Source organism: Alligator mississippiensis, chromosome 5 (assembly GCF_030867095.1).
Source record: "Alligator mississippiensis isolate rAllMis1 chromosome 5, rAllMis1, whole genome shotgun sequence".
In the NCBI taxonomy this organism is placed as follows: Eukaryota; Metazoa; Chordata; order Crocodylia; family Alligatoridae; genus Alligator; species Alligator mississippiensis.
In genome coordinates, this window is record NC_081828.1 from 65538080 (window position 1) to 65561948 (window position 23869).

At 42.5% G+C, this 23869-nt stretch overlaps 1 protein-coding gene across 1 annotated transcript in view; it reads right to left on the reverse strand.

The window, feature by feature from the left end:
* LOC102569729 (complement factor H-related protein 5-like) overlaps window positions 1–21389 on the reverse strand; it is a 40712-nt gene extending 19323 nt beyond the window's left edge. The window contains exons 1-9 of the mRNA XM_014604775.2: window positions 21102–21389; window positions 20361–20534; window positions 19438–19626; window positions 18636–18818; window positions 13352–13528; window positions 10971–11153; window positions 9973–10155; window positions 8920–9120; window positions 5553–5729 (exon numbers count right to left, since the gene is read on the reverse strand). Coding sequence (XP_014460261.2) covers window positions 5553–5729; window positions 8920–9120; window positions 9973–10155; window positions 10971–11153; window positions 13352–13528; window positions 18636–18818; window positions 19438–19626; window positions 20361–20534; window positions 21102–21207 — 1573 coding nt within the window. The 5' untranslated portion in view covers window positions 21208–21389. The remainder of the gene's footprint in view (window positions 1–5552; window positions 5730–8919; window positions 9121–9972; window positions 10156–10970; window positions 11154–13351; window positions 13529–18635; window positions 18819–19437; window positions 19627–20360; window positions 20535–21101) is intronic.
* Window positions 21390–23869: the final 2480 nt, after the last annotated feature.

The following is a 23869-nucleotide window of genomic DNA, read 5'->3' on the forward strand; positions in this document are numbered from 1 at the left end:
CTGTAGGCCTGGGTCCAGGACCAATTGTTGGCTCTGGCCCCACGCAGCACTGGGATCTCAAACCAGCCCATGTGTGTGATTTGGGAACAGCAATCAGCTGATTGTTGGCCCCCAACTGGGGATCAAGACCAAGGGCTGTTTGGGCAGGGCTGACAATCAGCCTATTTGACAATCGAAGATCAGAGGCTACCAACAGGGAGAGATAAAGGACTTCCCTGATGAGCACTTTAAACTTATCAGACTCCAGACTTAAAAGCACCCAGAGGGGAAGCCCTTCAGCTTCCCACCTTCCCAGCCCCAGACTGAGGCTAAAAATCAGATGATTATTAATCCTGAAGCAAGTTCCAGATCCCTGTGCTGTTCCCAGACCACGAATCAGCTGATTGTCAGCCCTGGCCACTACTCACTCCTGATGGCCAGGAGACAAAAACCGTGGTTTTAAACATGCCACAGATTTTGCTTCCCACCGCTGACTGGCAGAGGGGCCACGGGGGCCCTGCTGCTTGCTGCTGATCAGATGGGTGGCAAAAACTACAACATATTTAAAACTGTTGTTTTAACCTCCCAGCCAGCAGGAGCAAGAAGTGGGGCCGACAGGACCCCTCTGCCAGTCAGCAACAGGGGAGAGCATGGGAGGAACTCCAAGATTAAAGAAGCTACCATGCCGTGAACTGGGCCCACAATTTAAACCAGGCGCTAGCCATAGCCCAACGTGATGCTAAAGACTACCCAGAATATGGTGCCCTAATAAACTTTAACCCTGAAGTAAGGGTCTATCACAGCGATGGACATGGCTTAATATTTTTCATATGGTTTGTCTTCCACTATGTGGACTGCTGTGGAAAATGGGTGGGAAACTTTGATCCACATCCTCCCCATCTCTCCTGTGCTCAACCCTCCTTGTGAGGGCTAAATGCGCATTATGCGCTAAATGTGCATTATCTCCATGTAGAGCACACAAAAATAAAACTGCCAGCTCAAAGGGCCTGGGAGTAGCATGCAAAGGCTACAGCCCAGCTGTAAGCAGTAATAAGTGATTTCAGGGTCAACTGAGAGGAATAATTAGTTGGGAGGAAGATAAAAGGCTTCCAGGAAGGGGAGGGAGAGACTTCCAGAAGGAACCGGGGGCTGCTGGGGACAGACAGATAGATTCACTTCCCAGGAGGGGAAGGAACCAGAGTGCAAGACTTAGACTCCCGGGGAGAGGAACCCAAGACAGGCAGGCAGACAATGAAGAGCCTGAAAGTCAGAGGGCTAAGAGCCAGTGAAATGAGCCCCTGCTCAGAGACATGGAAAGCCGAGAGTCTGGGAGCCAAGCAACTGAGAACTAGAGAGCGGAGAGGGAGAGAGCTGGTGGGTCAGCACAGTAGTGCCTGAGAACCTGGTCTGGAGTACCACTTTCCCAGAGAACTGTGAGTGTATCAGAAACTGTGCATATGGTTAGAGAAAACTGGGTGATTTGGGGAAGAGACCATGTGTTGTGTATTTGCACAGTGATCAGCTTGCCTCATAGAATCATAGGGCTGGAAGGGACCCCGAAGAATCATCAGGTCCAGCCCCCTGCATGAGCAGGAAAGACACCTGGGGTTAGACAACCCCAGCCAAGTGACTGCCCAGTCTTCTCTTGAAGACCTCTAGGGTAGATGATTGCACCACCTCTGCAGGGAGCTTGTTCCATGGTCTGGACACCCTAGTTGTAAAGAAGTTTTTCCTAATTTTCAGCCCGAAACTGTCTTCCAGGAGTTTGTGGCTGTTGTTTCTAGTTTTCCCCCAAGGCACCCTGATGAACAGCTGTTCACCAGGCCCCCAATATACGCCTCTGATATAGTGGTAAGCCACAATCAGGTCCCCTCTCAGCCTTCTTTTCTTTAGGCTGAAGAGTCCGAGATCCCTCAGCCTCTCCTCATAGGGCTTGCCGTGCAAGCCCCTGATCATGCAGGTGGCCCTTTTCTGGACCCTCTCGAGCTTTAGCACATCCTTGTTGAAGTGTGGCACCCAAAACTGGATGGATAGATAGTAAATAGAAGCTGTGAACCTATAAAAGGACATTGAAGGACTAGATGTGGAGCTAATTACTAGGGCTGTGTGAAATTTTGCCGGCAGTTTCATTTCGAAGCTGTTTCGACTCACTTCAAGCTTAGAACAGTGAAATTGAAACAAAACAGAAAGCTTCGAAACAACCTCAAAAATGAAATGAGGCAATTGAAGCATTTTGAAATTTTCTAAATGTTTCAAGTTTTGAAACTCAAGCTGGGCTTGCCTGCAGAAAAACAGAAACTAAAGTAAGGAGAGGGAGGGGCAAGGGGGGGAAGGACTGCTCTTATTATTGACTGCATAGCTGGCCAGTGACTGTCATCCTTCCCTGAAGTCCCTTCCAAACCCAGTGCTCACAGGGATGGACAAACTGCATAAAAGGCAGCATTGTTTGAACTGCCCTGATTTCTGCCTTGGTGTCAGTTATGCTGAGCTCTGCTTCAGCAGCTCAGCATCAGACAACTACAACTAGTCTAGCAGTACTAATCTTCTAAAGGATTCCCTACTCGCTAGCAAAAGGGATTTCAGATTCAGAATACCTTTTTCTTCAAGGCTCTTTTATTTTATTATTATATTCATTAATTAATTGTTTTGAATTCTATAATTATATTGGATAGGATTACAATAGAATTTAATTTATATAGGAAGGGAAATACAGTTATATTTTATTTCTATACATTTAAAGCTTTGCAGCATACATCGTAAATTATAGAGTTTATATATGGACAAAGCCATATTTCTGTTTGCTTTTAGACGTTTCTTGTTTGCACCACACACCTACCTACATTCTTGCACCTACACTTTTGAATTTATACAGGGACAAAGCCATATAATTGCTGCTATACATTGCTTATTTGCACCACACGCCTACATTTTTTAATTTATATAGGAATGTGAATACATTTATATATTTGTAGAAAAGAAAGACATGAAACACACCATGAAGTGTGGTGGGAAGGCAGGTGGCCACATTGGCCAGTCTTCAGGGAGGAGCAGAAGAGGGGGTAAAAGGAGAGCTGTAAGTTTCCCCCCACCAAACTGAGACAGCCTCTTTCCTCCAGCTAAAAGGGATGAGGCTGCTACCAGCAGCAAGGAGAGAGGAGCAGTGCCAGTGCCACTGCCTGTGCCCAAGACTGCATCCCCTCCACAAGCACCAGCCATAACCCCCACCACCACCATGATGGCAACAACAAGCAGCAGCACCAGCACAGCAGCCTACTCCACCCCTATTTCACTTCCCATGCTGAGCCTTCCAGTGCTAGAGGAAGAGCTGGTGCTGGATCTGGATGTGAGTGCCCTAGCAAGGGAAATTCTGAGGAAGGAGGGGGAATCATCTGAGTTTGTGAAATGTGTTTTGTAAATTGTTCCCTCTCAGGATCAGGCCTGAGAGACTGGAGACAGAGTGTATTTTTGGTGAGGAGTGTGACCCCACAGGTAGTTGGGTTTTGTTGTCTTTGATAGATTCTGGTGTGCAGTTTGTGGGGTACTGGAGATAGTTGGCAGGTTTTGTGTTTTGAGCTGTAGGAAGTTGGCTTGAGTTCTGATGATGAGGTTAGGTGCTTGTTTGAATGTACAAACCACTTTTCAGAGCTGGGCCTATGAACTGCACTTCATCAGCCTCCTAGGAAGTAGGTACAGAAAATCATGGACTCAATATACACAGTGGAATTCTGACACACTGCAACCTGCCGGACATCTGACTCCCCGGGTACATCTGCACTTTTACCTATGCTGCTACATCCCCCTCCCCCCCACCCCAGCCTGTCCCTCACCCCCTGATGCCTCCTTTCTATTTTCACTGACTGGCTTTCTTGCCTGCATTGCGTGCCAGGCCAGCCTCTGGCTTCTTTACTATTCCTTTTATTTAGGACCAGCAGACACACCAACTACAGGTGCTTCCTCAGCTTGACAAAGGGTTTTTCAACCCAAAAGCTTCCTAAGATATATTTCTCTAACTATTCCAGTTTTTTTCATAATAAACGTATAAAGACAAAAACAGAAGCCACCACACACGACAAGTAACATATATACAATACAACGTCTTCACTGCTTGGTTTAAATTCCTTTATAAAAAGAAAGACTCTGTGACAGTTTGGCTGCCTAAGATGCTGCTAATGTTACTGTGCTGCTGATCACTAATGTATTGTTTTACCTGTTCCTATGTAAAGTAGTGGACCGGACTGATGCTGTAGGGGAGGAGGAGACCTCATTGGGGCATACTACCATGTTGTGTAGAGGGCCCAGCTCCAGTGAGGGTGCACCTTAACACAAATACACATGCATACACATACACACAGGGAGGGCACACTTTAACAAACACACTGGAGAAGAAGCAGCTCCTACTTGAGAGGAAAGAAGGGCTCTTTGATAGTTTGGCTAGGCTACCAGAGATGCTGCTGGTGCGTCTGTGCAAGTGCTGTTCACTCACTAAGTTATTTTATACCTGTTGTCATGTAAAGTGGTGGACCAGACTAAGGCTGTAGGGGGGAGGCGGCCTCATTGGGGCACACTACCATGTTGTGTAGATGCCCCAGCACCAGTAAGGGTGCATCTTAATATACACACAGTGTCACCCACCTATGTCACAAGATTTGCCTGTCAGCAGCCGGAGGTGCAGAGCCCCAGAAGCCCCTGCACCTATCTCCTTGACAGCTGGCAGGCTTTGTGGCCATGGTAGAGCCTAGCAGGCCTGCAGTTTTCATTCCCTCTCCCCCCGCCCATGCTCCAAGACAGACACAGCCCCACAAGCACCCATGTCACGAGTTTTGCCTGTTAGCAGCCTAAAGTGCAGGTCCCCAGAACCTGGAAGCCCCTGCACCTATCTCCTTGAAAGTTGGCAGACTTTGTGGCCTCAGCAGGGGCCACCATCCCTACAGTATTCACCCCCCTGTGCCTTACACACACACACACACACACACACACACACACACACACAGTGTCACCCATGTCATAAGTTTTGCTTGTCTGCAGCCTGAGGTGCAGTTTCCCCGAAACCCCTGCACCTGTCTCCTTGTAACTTGGCAGGCTTTGTGGCCTCAGCAGGGGCTAGCATGCCTGCAGTTTTCACCCTGCTGTGGCTTAACACACACATGTGACATGAGTGTTACTTCTCATCAGTTTGTGGTGCAGTTTCTCCAAACCCCTGCACCTATCTCCTTGAAACTCGTCAGGCTTCATGCCCTTAAAAGGGTTTACTATTTCTGCAAGTTTCATCCAAATCAGGCCAGAAATTACAAAGTTATAAGCTGTTTTGAGCTTCCCCATTATAGCCTATGTGTGAAACATCAAAACAGTGAAACCCTTTCAACAAAACAAAATGGAACAGTGGTTTTGAACAAAAGCAAAATTCAAAATGAAATGCGCTGTTCCATCAAAATGCCGCAATGCAAGTTGGAACGGAATGGTGCTGTTTCACACAGCCCTACTAATTAACCCAAACCCATTGCACTCCTCATTGATCTCAGTATCTATAATAATAAAGGATTAATTAAGTTATTGAAATAAACTCTACATCATACCTACACATGTAGGTGGTGTGCTCCACTTCCCTGCTTGACATGTAATGACTGGTGTTGCACTAATATCAAAACCTTCTTGGCATTGATAACGCACTGTGGCACCAGGCTCATAATAATCCCTCGTTCTGCCTTCTGGGATGCCATTAAGAATACTTGGAACAGTTCCACATAGCGTTTCTGAAAAGTTATGCACACCAGGTTAATATAAACATAGCCCTGTAACAGTTGCAGGTAACTTAATTATACCTTATAAAGCATGATGCATAGTCACACCTATACCATCTAACTGAAATGGAAAATTAAATTACAGTAACCATGACAAATCTGTTTACAAATATTTTTTCATGTCTTCTGCACAGAAAGGAGTGACGTGGCCAGCTTCAGACCCACATTCCCAGCCTGAATGATTGGTTACAGCTTGATAGCTGGGCCAAGCCAGGAGAGAGTATTTGGTACAAGTCCAAATCAAGGCTTCAACTCACAACTCTGCTACCATAGTGAGATATTTTAACCACTTTGTCAAGATACCACTGAAATAAATGGGGCCCTAAAATAAGTAGGAAATGATCAAAAGAAAAGGAAAGCAAGAGAGAGGTTAAGGCCAAAACGGTGGCAGAAGAATGAAGCCTAAGGAGGGGACTAGAAAAGCCAGATCAACAGAGTGAAACATCAGATGTCTAAGGTGGAATTCTATTTCCTTTTGGTTATCTAAAGACAGGCTTTCCATTTTTTTCTAGATGGTATTTTTGGCACTTATGCATAGATATTCTGTATCTTGGATGTGTACAGGTTGACAGCTATGTACATGTAGACTTGTGCATAAGTCTGGGAATCAAAATGGAATGTCTCTCCCTTACTTCCTAGCACAGTGCTAGGAAGTAGAGAGCCACTTTACCACAGGTCAGCCAATATTCATGTCCTCTTCCACTCCTTGTGAAACTGAGCTACTGCCCTTTGCATTGAATAATCGAATAATCAAGTGGGGGGAGTACAGAAGGCAGTTCAGGGGGGAAATTGGTCTCACTGGGAGGAAGAGCCCAGGCTAGAATCCAGACTCCCCTGTCTCTACAGTAGCAGGTATCTCATTGAGCCGCACACCTTTTTTGGCCTGCTCTCTTCCTCCTTGCTCCATATTTTTCATTTCTTGTCTGCAAACAGAGCCAGCTTCAAACAAAATGCTAAGGAAGGGCCTGTGGCCTGGTGGTTGTAGTATTATGTTGTAAAATCAAAGCAGCACATATTCAGACCCCCTCAGGGCTGATGAGGCCTAGAAATAGGGTCTCTGGCTTCCAAGGTGAGTACCATAATAATTCAGTTACAGGGGCTAAAACATGGGAAGATCCCCCACTTAGCCCCTGTCCATAATGGGTCCTAGACCAGCCTCTCTCAATCCATGGGTTTCGACCCCAAAATGGGTTGCAAGAATATTTGAAAAAGTCATGAACAAACTTTAAAAATGGATCAACAAACTTTTAAAATGGATTCTTCTTTAAAGGAGAAAAACATGGGAAAGTGTAGCTTTTTCCTTGCCGGCTGTCAGAGTTCCAGCCTACAAGGGGCTTCTTGGGACTGCTTGGGGCCCCCCACACTCAACCCCTTTACTCTACACAACCACCCCCTGCCTCATACACTGGTTGGCTGGGAGCAGTGGGTTGGAAGTGAGGGGCACTGGGTTGGAACTGGTCATTGGTGTTTACAAATGGGTCCTGGAACAAAAAAGATTGAGAACCACTGTTCTAGACCAACTACATTTTTCAGGCCATGGACGTTGGTATGCATCCACAAGGGGTGGAAGTACTCAGCTATATATACCCCCAACTAGTGCATAGCTTACTGCATTTACTAAGTCTAATTGTTTAATGTGTATGCACACTTAGATATTCATGCTGCAAGAAAATAGAATTCCTACTTGAGGGTAAATACCAAAACTGCAACCAAGATGTAATTAAATAGATGCAACTTAAGATAACCAAAGGAAAGTAGAATTTTGCCTAAATGTAAGAAATAAAGGGAAAGGGGACTAGAGGAGTAAATGTATGTCATACCACTAGAAAGAAGTAACTTGCAAACATTAGAGTAGGAAAAAAAAGAAGAAATGAAATGAAAAAAGAGGCCAAGACCAAAAAACTCCTTCTTCCATAACCATTGGTTAAATCCTTGATGCACTGAAATGTTGTCCTTTTGAAGTCCCTCCAACTAATGTATTTAAACAATATTCCTATAGGAGCAAAAATCAACATATGAAATTTACTGTCAGATGCCAGGTGCCATTCTCTAGGACTGCTCTTTTTTCAAGGAAAGAAAGATGACCTGAAGAAAAACCTTGATCATATTGATTCTAAAAGTAAAACTTTGTGAGTAGACATAGTAATCTATTCTCTGTTTCCAGAGCCGCAATTTAGACTTGAAGAAGAAAGTGGTTATAACTCTGCTGGATTCACTGCTCACGTGTACACTATCTTTCCTCATAACAGACCTCCCCAAAAGCATTGTAATTGAAAACTTAGACATTGGGTTAAATGTTTGAGTGTTGTTATTTTAAAGAAATGAACCAAGTCAGTCACCTTTTGGTCACCAGCCTTCCTACTGATACAGACCATAGCATTCCAAGATGTTCACAGAAAAAAAGCACTGCAAGACATAAATCAGGACCTGGAGATACTGTATAAGGAAATGAAGCATCATTTTGAGGTTTCTCAAAGAGGACTAAGAGATGGCCTACTATGTTAAATCAAAATCTTTGTTGGGTCAGAAGCTACAACATGTATGGGCAAATTAATAAGTCCAGATGCAGTACTCTTAGTCACCTTCAGTTCCTTATCTGGAAAAGATAGATGGATTGATGCTATGACCACTATAACATAAATGCCATGGGTCAGAAGGTTTCCTAAGAAAGTTTTGGCCAAGGCTGAACTTGCTAACAGCATAAATGGAGCTCAGAAAATCAGAGGGAAATTGTAGATTTGCAAATGACAATAGAAGTCAGGCACATTAAGATGCAAAGGGGCTGGTCAGAACACTTGAGCAAGACAGGAGGATGTTTACAATACTTGTCTATGCATTTCAATACTAGCAGAAGCCCAGAGGAGAGAGGTTGGATTATTGAAGCTAAAGTAATACTCCTATCATCTTACTTTCATTTGGTTGCCCCTTTCACCTGTCATTTGTCTAAACACACAAGAAAGACTGTACCCTGCCTGAGACAGGAAAAAGGATTTCCTCTGGGTTTATACACAACAAGCCCAATGGTGCTGCAATACCACTCTGTCATATGTCCATGAATAATTTTAACCCCAAATGTCCACATAAAAATCTGATAAATGCTTAATGAATTACCAGAACTGTGTGATCACTGGAAATCACTTACCTCTGAGCTTACATTTAGGATAAATCAATACCCCCCTCAGGCACCAAGCTCTAAAAGAAGGAGATGTTGGATCATTCACATATCCCCGTTTACATTCAAATTCAACAACATCTCCAGATGAAACAACCAATTTGTCTCCATGCATCCATTTCAGCCTAATATTGTTTTTCTCCATCTCGTTTGTAGATGCTGCACATGGCTCTGGTAAGAGGAAAATGGAGATTAATGTGGATCTGATATTGGAATTTCATCACTTCAACCTTATTTTATAAATCCTGTCCCCAGAGGTTTTGCTTAGTTAAACAGTTATTGATATTTATGTCTTCCCTCTTCCATTTCAGGCTAGGAAATATTTCCATAATGGTTCTGAAAAAAGATTGGAGAAAGGATGTAGCTGAAGGAACAGGAAAGACATATGGGGGTATTTTTAAGAGTCCCTTTATGACCGCTGCAAACATTAAGAAAAAAGGATGTGGGGTAGAGTTATCAGAATAGTCTTCAAACCAATTTAGATTATGTTGAGTAGGAGGACAGTGTCATATCCACTCTTCACTGACGAACAAAAAACAATATTTGCATATTCTACCATACATTCTTCAACTTCATTTTACCACATCTGCTGTGATTTACATATATCTGAATAAATTAGTTCCCCTATTGTAAATGTTAGTTTCATTATAACAACTCTTTTAGATTAGAATATATTGGAGAATGAATGTAATTGCTTCTATTAAAATGGAAAACTTTTGGGGAGGGAGGAGGTGGTGAATACCTGATTTTATCTTTTAAAAACTAAAATAATTAATTCAGAGTAATTAGTTATAAATGCCACTTACTCATTATTATTTCACTTTGCCACAGGGCAAGGGATGGTAGGACCGATGCCCCTGAGACTCTACCTTGAGGATCAGAGTTTGCCTCTCACACATTCTGTCTAACTCAAGTTGATAAACTTAATCAGAATCTGTGACACCCAAACTGGGTGTTAACATGGAAAATCTCCACACTAGAACACTTCACTGTTGTTTTCCATTTAATAAAAGTTTTTCCTACCTCTGCAAGTTGGTGGATTTGTCCATTGCCCAAAGTCACATCTAACAAATCGAGATCCCACCAGTGCATATGTAGTTTTGCATTTGTATTCCACAACTGAACCTAATTCATAGAATGGCAATGCAAAATAAATTGTATCTCCATTTTCAATGGTAGGTGGGGGCCCACACTTTCCAGTAGCATCTGGAATAAATAAAGAACAGAGTGATGCTACTTTTTTTGGTTTTTTGTTTGTTTGGGTTTTTTTTACTTTCAGAGAGCTCAGGAATGAAGTTATTTGCCTATAGATATCAACAGAAATATCTTCCCTGACTCCAGTGGAGCCAGGATTCCACCAGGTTTTTTCCTATATTATCTAATGTATTAGTAAATCTCATGGGGCCAGGTTCTGGGCCTAGAGACCACATCTAGAGAGAGAAAGCTTCAACATTTCTTCACATTGTGCTGTAAACCAAGCCATAACATTAAGCAGTTTGTGAAGTCAGTGGTACTACTCTGTAGGAATGCCACAATTTGTCCCACAGCCCTTCTTCAGATATTGTCATCTCACAAACCATCACAAATGGAATAATAAGGATCTCAAAAATTGAGTTTCCTCTATAGGATGCTGGTATAAAATTTCTCTTGCTATTGCTACAAAATATCACAGAATAGAATAATCTCGTTTTTCTTGCTTTCAAGTGATGATACATTTGTGCACAATAAAGAGCAGTGGCATAATTGAGGCAGGGTGACCAAGTTAGCCCTTCATGCCAATTTGGGAGGAGAGGGGGCACAAAAAATAACAGCTGCCAAGCTGCCACACAACTATACTGGCAACAGCAACTGGAAGTCATGGCTGAACCTATGTGTGGTAGCTGTCCCAAGTGCCCAGCTGCTTTGTTATTCCTCTGATAAGGAAACAGAGATATGGAGAAATAAATGCTAGAGAGAGAAAGAGAAGCTTTTTATTCCAATCAGGAATTATTTCTTCCTACAGGTCTATTAAGTAAACATACCTCTGCATTCTGGTGGTTCTGCTAGTGACCATTCTCCTTCCATACATGTTAGTGTTTGTGATCCAGTAAGGTTCAGACCATGCTGACATTGATAATCCACCCTCTCACCAGGAAAATACCTCAGTCTTTTCGTCTCCAGAATCCCACCCATAGCAATGTCAGGTGGAGGTGCACATGTACCATCTGAAAAGAGATGCAAGGACTTTTACAGACATTGTAAGCACAGGGAGAAGAACCTCAAGTTAAATTAATAACTTAGGATATTCCCTTAAGTGTGGGTACGTTTTGTTTAGACCATCTAATGCTCAGCCAATCCTATTTTTAGTCATGATACAGAGAAGATTATTTCATGATCTAAAAACTACAAACTCCAACAAAGAGAAACTATCGTGTTTTAATAAGAGATAATCTCAGACTCTTGGTCATGTCCTATTAAAGATCAAAACTTAACACCATGTGCTACTGCAGTTGAACATAGTTCTGAATGGGATCTGAATGGAATACAGGAGGCAAGAAATTCAATTCAAAAGAGATTATTTTGAGTAATTAAAAAGTCCAGGTCTCCCCATTTCTGCCTACACTTCTGTTCCTTGAAGGGACAGGTGCTGGATAGGGTTGAAAGAGAAAGGAAGGAAAAGGAAAATGTCTCCAACACAGCATAGTCTGTTACTCCTTAGCTGCATCTACATGAGATGCTGACTGTGCAGTATCTCATGTATAAACTTGTATACACTACTTGTATAAACAAGTACTAAATGACTGTGCAGTATCCAGAGTTACTGCCCAGCAGCATCACCAAATGGCTTTTAGGTGATGCTGACTGCACAGTAGCTCATTACTACTACATAGTAGCATTGAATCACACTTTGTTCCATGCATTGTTACTGCGCAGTAATAACAAGACTGTGCAGGCAGTGTTTCATGTAAACATGCCCCTTGTGACCAAAAAACGTGTCTGCAGTGCTCCCCTTGTAATTCCTGGTTGGGAACAAAGTATCTGTGTCACCCAGACTCTGACATACTCTCTCCCATTGCTCCCAAACCCAAAAGCAAGGACATGTTATTTACAGCTATCATGACAGTTACAGCTAAATCCCAAACCCAAAAGCAAGGCCATGTTAGTTACAGATAAATCATTTGTACGTTTTATCCTCTTTCCAAAACTTGAGCTTAAATGACACTCTGCAGGTCTCTGGGACCTGAAGGAAAAAAACTTCAGTGAAGGAACCTCATGTCTCTGTGTTTCATTTTTGCCAGTAATGGCTCCCATACCAACATGGGCACTTTGCATGTTCATTATTTAAAATATCGGGAAGGTGATATCTATCCATCTAGATAATATATATCTCTAGATAGATAGATAGATAGATACACACACACACACACACACACACACACACACAACATTTTATGACATTTATGTCAGCAGGACTGGATGTACTTCATTTGAGATTGCTGAAAGACCTGGCCAGTCATCACGGGATCTCTGGCAAAATTCTTCCATAATTCATGGCAAAACTCTTCCATAACTCGTGGCACTCAGAGGAGGTCCCTGAAGAGTGGAAGAGGGCCAAGGTTGTGCCCATCTTCAAGAAGGGGAGGAGAGAGGACCTGGGCAACCATAGGCCAATTAGCCTAACTTCTATGTCAGGGAAAATCCTGGAAAAAATCATTAAGGAGTCTATGTCTGATACGCTTGCAGAAGGTAGGATTCTGAATGACATTCAGCATGGCTTCATCATGGGCAGGTCTTGTCTTACCAATCTCATCTCCTCCTATGGCCAAGTAACTTGCCACCTGGATAAGAAAGAGGGGGTTGACACTGTATACCTAGACTTCCAAAAGGCCTTTGATCTGGTATCCCATGATGTTCTCAGGAGAAAATTGGAGGATTGTAGGCTTAACTGCTCGACAGTTAGGTGGATAGGAAGCTGGCTGTGGGGTAGGACCCAGAGAGTTCTAATGAACGAATCTGTGTCATCCTGTGAGAAGTGGCCAGTAGTGTCCCTCACAGGTCAGTGCTTGGTCCTGTGTTTTTCAACAACTTTATCAATGATTTGGATGTGGAGGTGAAGAGTTTACTGGCCAAGTACATGGACAACACCAAGTTATGGGGGAGCATGGTCCCCTCTGCATGTTACACAAGCAGTGTATGAGTTGGCTACTTTCTGAGCTTGTACAAGGTGTAGAGTACAGCTCATAACTTAATCATTCTCCCCCTTGTTGTCCTTCAGCAGCAGGCACGTACCGTAAGCATTCTAATGGATCATCCCCTATACATTCTGTCTGATCCATTACTGAGTGTTGGAGTACTCCTAAGAGAAATATTATCATGAAAGTTTAACAAGGCTCTTTAGAATTCATCAAACCACATGATGTACCTGCACATGTAGGTGGTTTGGTCCAATTCCCTCCTCTACAGGTAATATCTGGTGCTCCAATCATACTAAAACCTTGATGGCACTGATAACGTACTGTTTCACCAGACTTGTAGCTATCTCTTGCTTCGCCTTTGATGACAGCATTCTCAACACTTGGAACAACTCCACATTGCACTTCTAAAAAGATCCATACACCAGATTAAAATGAGTTTAACCCTCCCACAAGTTCCATGTTTAATTATTCCTTTGATATACGGTGCACAGCACTAAAGACAGCTAATTTTAAAACAACATTGTTACAAAACCTGCAAAAATTCTCTAGAGTATAAGTGGTCAGTAAATCTCACAGTGAGTGCTTGGTAAAAAAATCCAACAAGTTACTAGTAGTACTTGGAAAATTAAATGAACCCCAGCTTTAAATATACTAAGGGTAGGCTTGCTGCTGAAATCTAGCTTTTACTTCTCTCTGAAACCAACATTTGCAATTGCTTCCCATCTTCTGATTTCTCACACTGCGTGTTGATTATGATTAGCACAATTGTGGTGAAGATGCTTAGCTCCCAACCTCAAACCACCAAAAAAATTCAAACCTCTCACTTCTTTTTAGCTACCTCAAAATCAAAAGAGAAACATGCTTTCAGTGGAGAAAAGGGGAGATCACTAAGAAAGTGTACCAAGGGCTAGCAGTTTGTTACTGTCGCTTGTTCTGAAATACCAACTCTCAGAATGAGGAACTTGTGCCTCTTCTGAAAGCTCCAGGAAGATTTCCAATGTATAGGGTTTTAACAGGGAGTCAGGTGATGTAAGTACTTCTCCAAATCATTAGTTATCATTTGTTAGGTGAAAAATCCAAGTATATAGAGACCTACAGGAATTCCAGCATGGCTAAATATTTGTTTATATCTCTATGTCACTATGGAACCAAGTTTCATCTTTGAGCCTTGGCAGGTTGAGAAACATGCCCTGAGGACACTGCTTCTGCCCTCTAAGAGGCTCCCACTTACAGCCCATTTTAAGCTCCTGGAACTATCTTTTGATACTTGTACAGTGATGTAAAAGGGTCTTACTTTAGACCTACACACTGGTGAGGCCTTTCCCCGTGCAGCAGTTGGTTTTAGCACAGACAGTCCTGGAGCCATTGCTGCCTGCTGCACCTCCCTGCATCTAGTCCTTCGCTGGCAGAGTGCTCCCTGTAGGACTCTGTATGCACAATTTGGAGTTGAGTTTTAACAGCTTTAAGTTATGTCTGGATTTTCCCTTCCTCTTTCCCCACTCACACTTTGAATAGCCAAAACTCTGGACAGTAATATGCTGTCTCCTCAGCTGCCTATAAACACTATCAGGTTTTTGTTGCTCTGCAAATTTTCAATCCATGGAGGAATTTTATATAAAAACATAATTCCACAATTGGGTGTCTGCTTTCTGAAAAGTAAGTTTGTGTGTCTAAATGTGTCTAAATTAAACATTTCATTTAAACACTAGTTCTATTCAATGACAGCTGTGATAAATACAATAATGGAGCATTCGTGAATAAACCTATATTGAACTTTTAAAAAATCCGTTCTCTGAACAAAAAGCCCTCTTCAGAAAATAAGAGGAGATTTAATTAAACAATATTAACATAGGTTATATTCTGATCATTTCACACGTCCTTTTCCTATATTTGCAATAATTTTCAGACCTATTGGAAGTTTATTCAATTCTATCAGTTAAGAATGTCTCAGAAAACAATACTTTAAGAAAGGAATATTTACCTTTATTGCACTGGGGATAAGAAATTTGGCCTGAATGACACTGCACAGTAAAATTAGAAGCATACAACAGTGCAGGAAGTACATTAAGGGTGCGCAAAATGGGCCGTATTCGATTCGGATTGAGCCTAAATAGGGGACAGTGGTTCAATTAATTGATTTGGATCACTGTCCTGATTCTATTCAAACGAATCTGAATCTGAAAATTCAATGCTGATTCGGAGAATCAGCAAGTCAGCCATAGACACAGCTTTAAATGTTTTTTCCATATACCTTGACATACCAGGCATGGCTTGTGAAAACTGCGATGCTAGGGTGGATGGAGCATCCCACAGGAACACTGGGGGGGGGGAAGTCTCCTACATGCTCAGCTGCGAACCCAGAAGTGGACCAGAAGTACTTCCAGTCCACTTCTGTGCCCACCACTGAGTATGCTGGGGGGCCCTCTATGCTCTCCTGGCTTGGCGATCACCATGGGGGACCCTGGGTGCACCCCCAGACCTAGGAGGCACCAGTAGCTGAACCAGGGGGAGTGCAGGGAGGCCCCCAAGCATGCTCCCTGGTGGACCTGAAGTGCTCCTCGTCCACTTCCGAGTCTGCTGCTGAGTATGCTGAGGAGGCCCCCATGCTCCTGTGGGACTCTCCATGTGCCCCAGCATTGCAATATGCATCAGCCACCTGCTACCTTGAGGTACGTAGAAAAAACATTTAAAGCTGTGTCTATGTCTGAATCATCAAATCTTTCCAAATTGATTCAGAGGATTCAAATTCAATTCAGAGAGATTAAAGGGTCTCCTCATTTGATTCAAATTCAGAGATTTGGCCACTGAATCAGGCCAAATCTCCACCAAATCAAATCAGGGACTGAAGCTTTGCACAGCCTAAAGTGCATACCCCAAATGACACAAACTCAACAAGTGCATCATGGTGAATGTATTGTTTTCCTTTAGAACTCCCACTCAGCTCCATACCACAGCTTTGCATTTCTGCCATGCTGACAACACACAGCTCTAGTATGAGGGAAAACAACAATCTTTGATTTCCATATTGTTATTAGGCTAAGAGAGCACAGAGTACACAGAAAAGATGTCATATTACAAAATATTACCTTACACCTTATATAGGTTTCCGGTGTTGCAGTCATAGCATAGCTAAAATTGAAAGTCTATTAGGAAATGCCAAAATAAAAAATGAGGGATGAAAAAAACAGTTAAAACAATTTTTAACTAAAATATTTAGGACGTGTCCCAAGGAATTATATAAAGTTTTTTGTGTCTGTGCTTCTGTAACAACAAAGCAGTTGCAGCAGTGTAAATGGGAAATCGTGTGGTGTGTACAAACCCTTAGATACCTGGGTACCACGGTGAATTGTGCAGTGAAGACCTTAATAGGCCCCAAGCCCAATACCTATTCTTTTAGTTTTGAGGGGGGGAAATTCACCTTTTTGCAGAGATCTATATACCTTGTAGGTCTCTATTGTGAGAGCCTAAGTGAAATTGGGATGGTGCAGAGACTCATGGACAGGTCCTGAATATCAGCAACAAGCACCAAACAAAATATCACCAGGTTTTCCAAATAGTTAAACATTTCCTTTGAAGCTGTCATAAAAAAATACATCTGAATAGGAACTGGGCATTGCCATTTTAGATAAGAGTCAAAGTCCTTCCAGTCTATTGTTGTGCTGCTGATAGTGGGCTGGTAACAGATAGTTCCAAGCAAGAGATAAAACCCTCACAGCACAATTTGTTAAATGGGCTAAACATGAAATTTGTTATTCTTTCAAAAGTGTTTGGGCCTTATTGAATATAATTCTAGATATTCTTGCTAGATACAGAAAAGTCAACTCCCTTTTTGAATCTTGCTACCTTTTTGCCCTCAAAAGAATTAGGAACCAGCTAACCTTCCTTCTAAGAGTCAAATCACTCTGTGTTGTAACAGGTGTAGGTTACTATAGCAGGCTGGCTGGCAAATGCTTGCAGCAGCTTACACTCTGCTGGCTGTAGGAGCCTGCCATTTGGCAGTGACCAAAGCTAAAGACAGTAAAGCTTGATTGCAGGCTGCCTAGGAGGACTGAGCAGCTGACACAGATTAGTAGCTGACCATAGGAAGCTAAAGGCTCCTAGGGAAGAGAGCCTGGAAAAGAGAGCTGAGCAGGAGATTTCATAGACATTTGCAGTTTGTAACCATTAGACCTGGTCTTCCCTTGGGGTGCCCTGTTGAACAGACATTTTCCCAGTTCCTGATGCACACCCCTTATATACTTAAAAGCTGCCACCAAGTCACCCCTGAGCCTTCGTTTCTCTAGGCTGAAGAGTCCTATGCCTCTCAGCCTCTCCTCATAAGGCCTGTTCTCTTGACCTCTAATCATGCACGTTTGAGGTGCATCTTCATCTAAGCAGGTCTGTATTCTCTCTCCAATCGTTTTTCATCTCTTGCTTGGGATGCATGCTCTAGACAATATTTGCACCTGAAGTAATCCCATGCCTCTGCCATTTCAGTCCTGAAGATCCCAAATCCAGTGCCCTCCCTAACCAAATTCCCCTCATTTCTCAAACTTCTGAAGCCCAAAGCCCCTGTTTAATTCTAGATTTCTCTACTTGGCATTTTAAAATGAACTAAAAATCAGCTCACAACAACTATATCCAGGATTATTTTCAACAACAAGCTCTTCTGTAAGATCCTTCCTACATGCTAAAAATTAAATTTTCCACAGTATTGCCCTAATCCAAAAGTGTCTGTGCCCTATCATTAAGAATAATATCAGTAATTAAGTCTATTGAGGGAAGCTAAAATTCCCCATAATTAATTAAAATGTTTCCCATGAGTTTAAAGAGACTGCTATCCACTGCCCAGTCTGTTCTTGGTGGTCTATGACAACCCCTTAATACAACTTCTATGGGGCCATTTTTTATGGTCCCTCTATTGTGATTCTCCTTTAGATTCTGTATTGGACATCATATTTTGTGTCATTCCAACCTCTCACTGCTACCTAATAATGTGTGAATTTAATCTAACTGCTAAATGGCTTATACCTTTAATAAATGTATTCAATGTATTCCAGTCTTCAAACTAGTCAAAATCTTGGTGGAAGGTGTCATATTTCAAAATTTGCAGCAAATCTTTTAATGTTTTTCCAAATTTAATATTTATACCATGGTGAGACAGAGGGGGAGACTGAGGGAAGCAAGCAGAAGTGAGCCATGACATTCTCCTGGTATCAGAGTTGCACATGTGGAGGAATGAAGGAACAGTGAAAGAGTGGGGAGGGAGAGAGACAGCAACGTCAGCTGCAGGACAAGCCTTGAGTACCATGCCACAGGGTTCCCTCTGTCCTGGAGCTTACAAGGACTGTAAAAGGATACTGCAGGGGTATTTGTTTGAGCTAATTAACCCTGAACCTACTATAATTTGACTTCTGTAGTAATATTTTGAACCCCTGAAAAATAAAAAAGGTTTTTACTTATATGTAGAAGTAGAGACCTTTAGTGATTGTTGTGCCTTGAAAAAAAAGATTATTGTTGGAGGTATCTTACCCAAACAAACTGGTGGTTTGGTCCAGTTTCCATTGTTACAGAAAGATGTATTTTGCCCTGTCAGTGTGTAAAAACGTTGGCATTTGTATTCCACAGAGAAGCCAGAAGCATACTCTTTTAGGGCAAAAGTGGTTATATCACCATTAGCAATAGTAGGTGGGTGTCCACATTTCTTTCCCATTTCTAAGCAGAATCAAAACAAACAAAAGACAAACTCAAATTTCATGTGAGCTACATCCAACAGTGGAGAATGCCACTGCAAGCACTGCATTCAAAAGCATGGATTATTCATGAGAGGAAGGGTTGATGGATTACAGTCATCATTTGTACAGCAGTTTTAGGATAAAGGAGTCTACAATTGTAAGACATTATTGTAGGAAGCATGACAGTCAATACGTTTATCAGATTAAACCCTTGCCCCAGTGAAGACGATGATTCTACTCTAATGGGGCCATGACGACACCCATTCATCTTCATGAACAAAACCTGTTCGTACATAAGGACTGAGGACTGTCAATATTCATTATATCCAGTGGCAACGAAGCTACTCAGAACCTGTGAGGTCTGAAGGTTTCTGAAGGAGATCCTTGCTAGTTTGACTTTAACCTTGTAACACAAAGAAAAAAATTATTACATTCCTATCCAATATTTTCTTGGATTTTCTGACTCAAATTTTCCCATTAGTCTGCTATTACCCATAGCTAGTTATCTTCTCTATATTCTGAGCTTCACTCTATCTTACATTACCTTTATTTTAAATTACACCAAGTTAAATAATTCACTCAAGTAAGCTCATTCTTACCTGATATACACAATGGAAAGTGTATGTGCCCATCAACACATGCCCTGACAGAAGGAGTGGTAAGTTTATAGCCTTTGCTGCAGGAAAACTCTATAATCTGAGCACTCTGAATTACAACCGTACGTCTTCGACCACTGCGTAAAAACATATTTTTGTCTTCCAGCTGCTGCTTTGTGATAGTACAAGGGGCTAAATGAAATGAGGAAAAAATAAAATATATTATTCCTTACTAATCTTTCTGTTCCATACATGCAAAAGTCTGATTCACCCAGCTCTCTTTTTAAATCTTTTGCCACAATTTAGAGTACTAATCTTAAACAACAAGCACAGGATGACAGGTAATCCAGTGAAGTGACTTTGTAGGCAATGAGACAGATGGGAATGACCAAAGAGACTTAGAGAAACCATGCAAGATTTGAACTACGGGAAGTGAGAAAGTAACTACTAGAGTATTTTATCATCTCCCACCATTACTGGAAGGGTAGAGATTGACATTGCTGAACTCCTGATGGACTGTATGATGTAGCCATATGCAGAGTTCCCAAAGTTGTAAGTGTATGTATGTGTGTGGACAGAATGCAAATTACATGTTTGACTTGTGAATATAATGAAAGTATCAAAAGTTCCAAGTAAAAACATAGATATGTCTTAGGGCTGTGACTGAAAATGTTACTCCATGGTGCTTTATGAGATATATGCAATAGAAAGGTAAAGGGTTAAATTACTTATGTTAGATATTTATCGGGGTGGGGGGAGGTGCATGTATGGGCACAGGTGCATGTTAACGTATGTACAAATGATTGCATGCCCAAGATTAGTGGCTGTAGATTCCTTGTCCTCCAATTAATTACTGAGGATTACATGTATTTCTATTAAATAACCCAAAGACAAAGCCTTTCTCAAACAATATACTTGCAAAGTACCTAGACATTTTGGAGGTGGGGTCCAGCTTCCATTACATGTTATCCATTCGGATTGAATCAGAGTGTACCCAGGGTAGCAGCGGTACTGCACTCTGTCGCTTTCCACGTATTCTGATTTTTCACCACTTACGATGTAGCCAAAATCAATATCAGGGGGCTCTTCACATGCTCGCACTACACAAACAAGACACACAAATTGAGCCACCCTCATTGTCAACTAGAAATAAACAACTGATTACATTTTCCTGGTTGTTTTTTTAGACTTAAAAACAGAAAGGGTATCAAATTCTGCAGGTAGGTGTGAAAATCTCATCCCACGTAGATGTATCTTTAAAAAACTTAATTCATGTAGTTTTAAAATGTTGACTCACCTCAACAATTCCAAAATGACAGTGCTTTCACTTTTCTCTTCCTATTTAGAGCTCAACTGCTATTTTATCTTAAAACCTATCCTGCATACTTTTATACACATAAATAATTCATACTCACAAAATGTACTCGTTTTAACAGATCTACATAGATAATCAACAGTTTATCCTGTGTATAATAGATTGACCCTTAATATATAAAGAAAATTAATCCACCATAGCCATAATTTAATGTACAATTGCATAGTAAATGGTTCAGCAGAGATAGGAAATATTATTCTGGACTTTGGACCTCACTAGCCATACTTATTATCCCCCTATAGCAAGAGCTAAGCTATAGCATTGTTGAATGCTGATTCATTTGGCATCTTACCTTCCTTCTGGGAAGAATAAGTTAAGAGGATCTGAATGAGGATGCATCTCAGCAAAGTCATAATGAAGCTCCAGAAATTGAATCCAGCACCTGCAATGGTTGACATGGAGTTCTGCTCCTCTCTTGATTCTTTCCTCAGCTGTTTTGTCAGATTAATATTTTTCCCCACCTCTTGCCACACCTCTGACAACTAACAGTATTTCCAAATCAAGGCACAAAGATAAGTTATGTAAACTCCGCCATAAATGGTGTTCAAGGTTGGTTTGTTTTTTAAGTTAAGTCTATCATGAAGTTCCTTCCCTCACCATAATCTGGGAGATGTTGATGAAAAAAATAAAAGCAATACATAGCTAACAAAGGTGAATCTTCAGCCTCTTTTTATCTAACAGTGGGCACCATTTACACACGCATTAATGCACCATAATTACGGTGCCTTAAGTTTAACACCTGTTATAACAGGTACTAAACTTAATGCATGGTAATCAGTGCTACTGCACAGTAGTGCCAGCACGTATTTTAGACGTGCTGCCTCACTCTCCAGCACAACTCCCTGCCATGTCCAGGAGGGAGAGAGGGGAAGGGAGAGAGAGCAGCATGCAGTCTCACAGGCTGCTCCCAGCTACCCTGGCTAGGGTATTGGGAGGAGCCAGGCCATGCTTATAAGGTGAAAGGGCTCTGTTCCACCACAACCCTCCCCCTGAAGCTTCAGCTATGGCAAAATCAAGACAGCAGCTGCTGCCAATTAAGAGGCTCAGGCAGGAAGGTGAGGGAATGGAGTCCCCTTGCTGTCTGGGCCCACTATCAAGGGCCCAGACTGGATCCCCCAATACTATAGCCAGAATAGCTGAGGGGGACCATGAGGTGAGGGGGCTCCATTCTACCCCACACCACCCCATCCAGATCCAGCCGATAAAGCCTCGCCAGCAACTGCATGCAAAGCCTAGCAAGCAACTCCCCCTTTCCCTCCCTCCTCTCCTGGCAGCCCCACAAAGGCACAAAAATTAACCTTTGAAGGACCACAAGTTCCTAAAGTGCTCTGTTTTATAGTGCCTTCAGCTAATACCTGATTTTTCAAGCATAATTTTTTTGCATGATCAGCCATTTTTAAAACACTCTGCAGCTGTGCAAGTCTGTAATGTCATGACTGTAGGGCACTTTCAAGGCCCCAGTTATGCGAAAAATGTAACTTGTATAAGTGCCTTTAGATTCCTAGTTAGGCTATTCTAAGTGTGAACTGTACAGAAGTTCCAGGAAAATCAGATTGGGTCAGCCATTTTTTGACCAATCTAACTGAACTATGCTTCAGAGGTGCACAAAGTTAGATTATGTACAGCTAAATCAATCTGACTGAACTTCTGTACATGCAGCCCCAGGGCTAAGAAAGCCAGCCAATGGCCCCAGCCCCAGCCCCAGCCCCAGGGCTGCACTTTTCCTACTCTCCCAACACCAGGCTATGTTTAGCCTTCTAGCCTCTCTTCCCACCCCCAGACAGATAACCCCTCCACCCCCACAATGGACCAGCCACACACCCCCCAGCCTGCCAAGCCCATCAATCCTGCAAGGTCTTCCCAGTGCCAAGAGCTGCTTGACATAATGCAGGGTGGGGAGAGGGGCAGGCAGGCAGAATTAGGGGAATTGATTTGCTGAGGTGGGGAGAGGTCAGGGAGCTAAAAATAGCCCCTGGTACGGGGGGAGAAGATCCCCCCAAAATCCCACCAAACAGCCCTGTGGAGCCACCAGCCCAGCCAATCATGCCAACACCCTCTCTGATCCTCCTCCTCCATTCCCAACTTACTTCAGTCAGGGTCCTTGGACCATTGAATGCCACTAAAACCAACCCCAGTATCAGTTTGCAGGATTGGGAGTGATTTGGAGGCATCAGGGGTTAGGGGTACCTGGAGGTGATTGGCAGGATTGCAGAGCCTCCCCAGTCTTCCCAACCCTCCCCACAGACCCTGCTAACCTCCAGATCCCCGCCTTCCCCCAAGCTTCCCCATAGACTCTGCTAGCCCTCCCATCCTATCAAACCCACCTAAACCTCACCAAACAACCAAATAGACTTCATTAGCCCCCACCCCAATCCTCTGAAGTCCCCAGACTAGCCCCCTCATCTCACCCACCTCTCTCTCTCTACTCCAATTTATCTTATATTGGGAGCCATTTTTAGCCCAGTCTAACCCACCCCTCCCCACCCAAAGTGCCCACTGTAATGTCTGTCTGAAGCCAAAGATTCTTGTGCCACAGACTTCACACCCAAGGACTGAGAGTAAGCTTCCTTATTAACTGCATGTTGCCTGAAGTTTGCTGCAAAAGGGAAAGAGGCCATGACCTACTCAAAGATCAGCTGAAGGGTACCCTCAGCTTCAAGAAGTTTTAGAATCACTGGGTCAGATTGTTAGGCCCCAGCTGAAGTCTGGGTTCGTGCCCGGTATGCAAAGGCCAATAAAGATACCAGGGGTGAAAGTATAAAGAAGATTTATTGCTAGCAATAAAAGGTGCAAGCGGAATAATTTCACAGAACAAGCACACCAGATATTCAATACTAAGCCCCTTATATACAGGGGTCTGAACCTTCATAAGCATCCTTGTTTGCTAATTGGCTATAAAGGAGTGATGCAAGGAGTTCTTTACTGAGCATGTCTCTATACCTGTGTTTTAGCTATGTATCTCATTAACATACATATATGTTTCATTAGCATATTTCTTCCCCACCTAGGGGTGTGATTTTTAGTATTTTAATGAGCTCTTTGTCCCAGTACTTCTGATTC